The sequence below is a fragment of the Lipotes vexillifer genome, unplaced genomic scaffold (assembly GCF_000442215.2).
Source record: "Lipotes vexillifer unplaced genomic scaffold, Lipotes_vexillifer_v1.1 scaffold935, whole genome shotgun sequence".
In the NCBI taxonomy this organism is placed as follows: Eukaryota; Metazoa; Chordata; class Mammalia; order Artiodactyla; family Lipotidae; genus Lipotes; species Lipotes vexillifer.
The window spans coordinates 2,753,654-2,759,981 of record NW_006777895.1 but is presented as its reverse complement, the minus strand read 5'-3'; the positions used below and the strand labels follow the sequence as shown (position 1 = coordinate 2,759,981).

General features: G+C 49.6%; 1 protein-coding gene across 2 annotated transcripts in view; it reads right to left on the bottom strand.

Annotated features, from left to right (window-relative positions):
- Window positions 1-208: 208 nt before the first annotated feature.
- Window positions 209-6,328, bottom strand: part of ZDHHC14 (zDHHC palmitoyltransferase 14) — a 274,447-nt gene continuing 268,327 nt past the window's right edge. The window contains exon 9 of one of the 2 annotated variants that reach the window (XM_007451350.1): window positions 209-866. In XM_007451350.1, the coding sequence (XP_007451412.1) occupies window positions 468-866 (399 nt within the window). In that variant the 3' untranslated portion in view covers window positions 209-467. The remainder of the gene's footprint in view (window positions 867-6,328) is intronic. The other variant, XM_007451351.1, reaches the window with a different exon arrangement.

The following is a 6,328-nucleotide window of genomic DNA, read 5'->3' as shown; positions in this document are numbered from 1 at the left end:
CATCTGGTCATTGTTTCCCCTTAGGTTTTTCTTAAATTAACAAATGGAATGGCATGTCTGTTTCAAATATTAGTAGCATAACACTTAAGTGCAATTTCAGTCCGGCCACAAGTGTCATAAACCTTCCGTGTATCTCCGTCCAGACTCCGACTGGGGGCCCCCCGAGGCTCCTCCCTCCCCACGCCCACCCTCCATATTCCAAACACCTGAAAACAGCTATGTCTCTGTTTCCACCGTTATCAGAATGGTCAGGGTGGGGCAGAAAATTCAAATGGAACCAAGCTGCCAGCCTTTGGGTCCTGCCCGCCTCTGCCATCAGAGGGGGATCCGATTTCTCTCCCAGGGCTCTTCCTGCCTCAGGACCTGGAGTCGTCGTGGCCACCCCGGCACTGGGTCGCGGGAAGTCGCGGTGGGGCCGTCCGTCCGTTGCTCCTGCTGTCTGCAGCCCCCGGGCCAGGCCCCCGCGGTCACACGGAGCTGAGCTTCACCAGGCCGCGCACCGAATCCTCGTGCAGAGAGTCCTGGCTGGCGAGGCCCAGGACGTGCATGGTGCGGCTGTGTGCCAGCGGGCTGCCCGCCAGCATCCCGGGCGGCGAGGGCGCTTCCTCCGGGGTCAGGAACTGGTGGCCCACGTGCTCCTCTTTCAGGGGCAGTATGTCTGTGAGCGCGGCCTCGGCGGCGAGGTTGGGCATGGAGGAGGGTGGCGTGGGCTGCCCCAGCGTTAGGCTGGCGCAGGGCGTGCCCAGGCCCGGCTTCCCGGGCAGGTGCAGCTCATCGCTGGCTAGGCTGGGCTCGCTCTGCAGCAGGGGCGTGGCCGCGGCCTGCAAAACGAATTTGGTGCTCTGAATGCACTGGTCTTGGTCGCACTGGAGAGCGGGAGGGAGCCAGCAAAGAGGAGGCGAGAGGAGTTGGCAAGGGGTGGGGAGGGAAGGGGGCACAGGGTGCAGGGAGGGGTGGGATACAAGAGAGAGAGAAACCCGTTAGTGACACCTGGGTCAGGGAGGGCAGGGAGGGTGCACAGTAGCTCAGTTCCATTTGGAGACACCTGGCTCCTGAACAGCTGCTCAAACTAATAGTCACCCACAGGTGTCCTGGGAGTACCACGCAGCCGCAGGCTTGACGCTCCGGCCCCTGTTCGCAGACAGGACCTAATTTAAAAACACTGCCGTGGACAGAGGCACGGGCCTTGCCACCTGCAGTGGCCTGAGGCCAATGTTACTTCTATGCTGAAAACCACTTTTACCACATTGTTTTAAAAATACAGGGGACTGTCCACCCATTTCCCAGCAGCATTATTCGCAATAGCCAAAAGGTGGAAGCAAGCGCCCATCGACGGACGGATAAACAAGATGTGGTCTGTACAGACATGGAGTAGTATTCAGCTGTAAAAAGGAAGGATATTGGGCTTCCCTGGTGGCGCAGTGGTTGAGAGTCCGCCTGCCGATGCAAGGGACGCGGGTTCGTGCCCCGGTCCGGGAGGATCTCACGTGCCGCGGAGCGGCTGGGCCCGTGAGCCATGGCCGCTGAGCCTGCGCGTCCAGAGCCTGTGCTCCGCAACGGGGGAGGCCGCGGCAGTGAGAGGCCCGCATACGGCAAAAAAAAAAAGTAAGGATATTCTGACACATGCTGTGGCATGGATGAACCTCGAAGACATCATGCTCAGTGAAATAAGCCAGATACAAAGGAAAAATACCATATGATTCCACTTACATGCATTAGCTAGAGGAGTCAAACTCAAAGACAGAAAGTAGAATGGTGGCTGCCAGGGTCTAGGGGGAGGGGTTGGGGATTACCCTTTAATGTATGGAGTTTCACTTTGCAAGAAGAAAAGAGTTCTGGAGATGAATAGTGGTGAGGGTTGGATAACAATGTGAATGTGCTTAATGCCATTGAACTGTGCACTTAAAAATGGTTAAAATGGTACATTTTATATGTATTGTGCCACACACACAAAAAAAGAAAAAGACACGGTCAACAGAAGCCCCTGAGGGCCTGATCAGACTATTCGTAAAAGCTTTAGAATTCCTTGCTGCTAAGTTTTCAGCAGCTTCGAGAACCATTAATTGGGCTGTGGTTTTTTTAATCTGTGAAAGAGAATGTCAACATTTTACAAAATATTTCCTTTTCTTCGAAGTGTTCTTAAATCTTAATCTCATGTCCTTTGTTTCACTTTACCCGCTGGGCAAAGGAAATAGTGGAAACACATTTCTAGCTGGGGGAATTTGGGTCTCTGATACCATTGAAACCCTTCCCTTGAGCTATGGGCAAGTTTCTGAATAACTCGAAGATCTTGAACTTGAGTCTGTGCGGTGACTTGTTAGAGAGTTTCAGGAGCAGGTGTGGCTATTAGGGGAGCTTATCCTGAGCAATAAGCGAGGCGCTCCACTGTTTCTGAAGGAGTTCTTAGAACAAACATATTTCCCTTCTTTACAGATGCATCTCATATGGGTGGGTGCCTTGCTCAAGACCTTACAGATAAAAGTAGGGGATGGATCTGGGATTTGGGGCTGGGATTGTCTGACTGCAAACCCCTTTTCACCACCGCACATTCGACAGTTAGTAGGTGCTTAATAAATGTGACTTGTCTATTATCCCCACTCTCTTTTTTCTGAACTCTAGAGTTACCATTGAACCACATACTCATAGCTTTGTGATGGAGGGACTTTGCCATCTTCCTGCCCAGACGCACACCTAGAACTTCCATCACTCACCCACCTCAAGGCACAGAAGCAAACCAAACCATGCAACGCAGCCTTCAGGGGAAAAGAGAGTTTTCCCGAAGTCACACTTCTTTTACTTCTTTTGCTTCAGTGTGTGTGTCCTTCCTAGCCACATGGGTTTCTTTCTAAAATCATGAGTGGTGGGCCATCCCCCAGCCGGCCCCCAATCCTCCATGAGGAGGTGGAAGAGACACCGTCTCTAAGGAATTTGCAGGTTTTAGAAGTTCAAAGACCTTGGTTTCAGACGAGAGTAAAGCTCATGACGGAGCTTTAAAAAGGGAAAGCAAATCCTGGCTTTTCTATCATGGCTTCATTCCAGCCAAGGGAACTTCAAGACGCTGAGAAGCTAGGAGAAGGGTGGGAAAGGGCTGGGGAGTGGGTGGAGGGCTACTCGGATGAGACAAAAATGCCATTAAAAAGTGCTTGAAAGGGGCTGATTGTTAGGCATTGGCAGTCATTTAGTGTCTGCATTTTCCCAATCGTCACCCGAATCTTTTGCCACACCAGTACTTATCCAGTGGGCAACTGCGTAGCCTTCTCTGCTCTTGCAGGGAGTTTCGGCTCGGGGCAGGGACCCTTGCTGCTGTGGGATGCTGAACAGCACAGCTGTCGGAGCTGCAGACAGCTCAGGTCCACTCACGCTCTCCAACGCTGTCAGTTCCGTTCAGCACATCGGCTCAGTCTTGACAGAGCAGAGGCAGAGAAGAGCAACCTTCCTGATTAAACATGTATCTTCTGGAAAGTCTCCCAGGGCTCTGGATATACTGTGCTTTGCAAAGAACATTTTATGAAAATCACCATTTATTGCCCTGGCGTTGCCTCCATTTTCTGTAGCTCAGTGCAGCCTCTGAGCCGCCGCCCCCTGCCCATGACCCCAGGGCTGAGATGCTGCCCCAGCCAGAGAGCTCCTGCTCTCAAGCCAGGCCCCTTCCTGGATGATGGAATCTTGTTCTCAACGCTTCCTTCCGGAGCCCTCACTCATCCTAATACCTCGGTCCACACAACACGCCCAGCTCTGGGGAAAGATGAAATTGCAAACTAGGTTTGCTGGTCTCTGTTGACCAGAAGAAAGCCTTTTTTTTCCTTAAATTGAAAACTGATTGGCAAATTCAATTTTAGGGATCAGCCCAAGTAATTCCGACTGGCTGGCTCTTCCAGACTCACGGGAAAATATTGGGGCTAGCCAAAAAGTTCATTCGGGTTTTTCTGTCATCTTATGGAAAACCCAGAATGAACTTTTTGCCCAACTCAATAGATTAGAGGTCAGAGCTGGGGGAGATTCCCAAGGTCAGGTGGCACAAGCATACGGGGCAGAGGCGGGCTCCCCACTCTCTCTATCTCTTTCTCCCTCTGTCTCTCCGGTCAAGTGTCCTTTCCCCTTCCCTGGTCACGCCTCTCCAGCCATGCCCTGCAGCAGAGCTCACGGGCACCCAGCAGAAAACCCTGGGACAAAAGGGCTGCCAACAGTGCTCTGTTAAGTTCCTTAGAGCTCATGTTCACCGGGAGGTCGATGTGGAGTTTGAGGGGCCCTCTGAGATTTTGCACTAAAGCATTCCTGTGCTGACTTAAACGAGACAGCTGTGAAACAGCACAGCATAAACTGGTTTTGCCTCCTTAAATAGGTTGTTGATTAATCAGACAAGTTATTTACGGAGGCAGCACTGCGCAGGTGCAAGACGGGACCCCATGTCTTCAGGATGAACCCGGAACCGGGAATTTTTCACTTTATGGAACTCAAAGAAGTTTATGGAACTCAAAGTGTTGCCACTGGAGCCCTTTTGGAAGTGAGAAGTCTTTCTATAAGGAAAACCTGGCTTCCAGCAGCACGAGTAGCTTGTATGGGCTGACTCAAGACTGGCTAAACAGCTTCTAAGTTTGAAATTCCCCGAACCCCTTAAAGTTCGCCTGAGACCTGGATGGAGGAGACAGATTTGAGTCCTGCCTTCTGTCTCCTTGAGAGTCAACCTTGCAATAAAGCTCCTTCTTTCTTCAAAAGCCGGTGCCATAGTCATGGCTTCTATGCACGTTGGGCAGTGAGTGAGCCCTTGCTAGGTAGCACCTGGAGGTGGGTTTACCCTGAAGCTATGAGCTTAAGTCCAGGGCCTTTTGTTTGCTTGCTTTCTAAGGCCTTGCTTGTTGTTTTGTCTTGCATATTATTTTCTTTTTCTTTCCTTTTTTTCTTTTATATAAATTTACTTATTTATTTTTGGCTGTGTTGGGTCTTCGTTGCTGAGCACAGGCTTTCTCTAGTTGCGGCGAGCGGGGTCTACTCTTCATTACGGTGCACGGGCTTCTCATTGCGGTGGCTTCTCTTGTTGCGGAGCACGGGCTCTAGGTGTGTGGGCTTCAGTAGCTGTGGCAGACGGGCTCACTAGTTGTGGCTTGTGGGCTCTAGAGTGCAGGTTCAGTAGTTGTGGCACACAGGCTTAGTTGCTCCACGGCATGTGGGATCTTCCTGGACCAGGGCTCGAACCCATGTCCCCTGCATTGGCAGGCGGATTCTTAACCACTGCGCCACCAGGGAAGTCCCTCTTTTTTCTTAAAAAGGGCTCCAAATTGCATGACTCAGGCCCCTCCAAACCTGGGTCCACTCCTGCACACACCTATTGGTGCTTTCCTGCAGCCAAACCCACAACACGTTAAAACTGTAGCAAATCCGTCCTCAGCCTCATGGCCAGGACCCTGTTGAAAACACACTCCAGTTTCCCAGGAGTAAAGCTTAAGGACTTAAATATGTGAAAGAAAACATTTAGCCTAAGCCATTTAATTTTTTTAAAAATCAAAATGTCACAAACCTTTTCAAAATGACTATTTTGAACAGTGACTTGTATTATCGGACTTTGAGCACCTGTACTACAGGGATTTGTTTAAATATTTTAAAAGATGACTGTCTGAGTATAGTTGTGGATATTTCCATTGTTATAGGGACTGCTTTCATATTAATAGTGAACCTACTCTGTCCCCTCGTCCAGTTTACCTTGTGGCAAGATTGTATCAGTGAGAAGATTGCTGGGACCACCATGAACCTAAGTGTCTAAATCCTGCTGTAACCCACAGCTTTGAAAATAGTTCGCCACATTTAGACTGATTTCTATTTAGAAGACCATTCCCATTTGGGGTGCCCAAGGACCAGGCTTTCTTCCACAGGACACTGGGTTATAATTTTCCTATTGGTTCATAACAGGACACTAAAATGGGTTCCAATCAAGGAAGGGGCAATTAATTCCACTCTTCCCAGTGGAACTTATAATTCTCATGATATTAACTTTGCACATCTTGGACATCTTTTTAGAAGAAACTCAACGACTAGGGAATATCTGATTAAAAAAAAAAAAAAAGTCCAGCCTCTTCCTCATTTTGCACACTGCCAAAACTCCAAGGAGGATGGGCTGATACACCATCATGGTTGCAATTCCCATATGAGAACTTCAAGAACTTCAAGGGACAAAATAGCCAGTATTTTCAGGGTTACTGTGAAGATGACCCATGAAAAAATGTCCTTACACCTCTACCTTTTTACCTTTGTTTCTAATCCTTATTTACCCATTTCTTCTTGATTTTTCTACTTAATCTTTTCTGGCTTCACTAATTCTCTTCTCCTCTTTCCC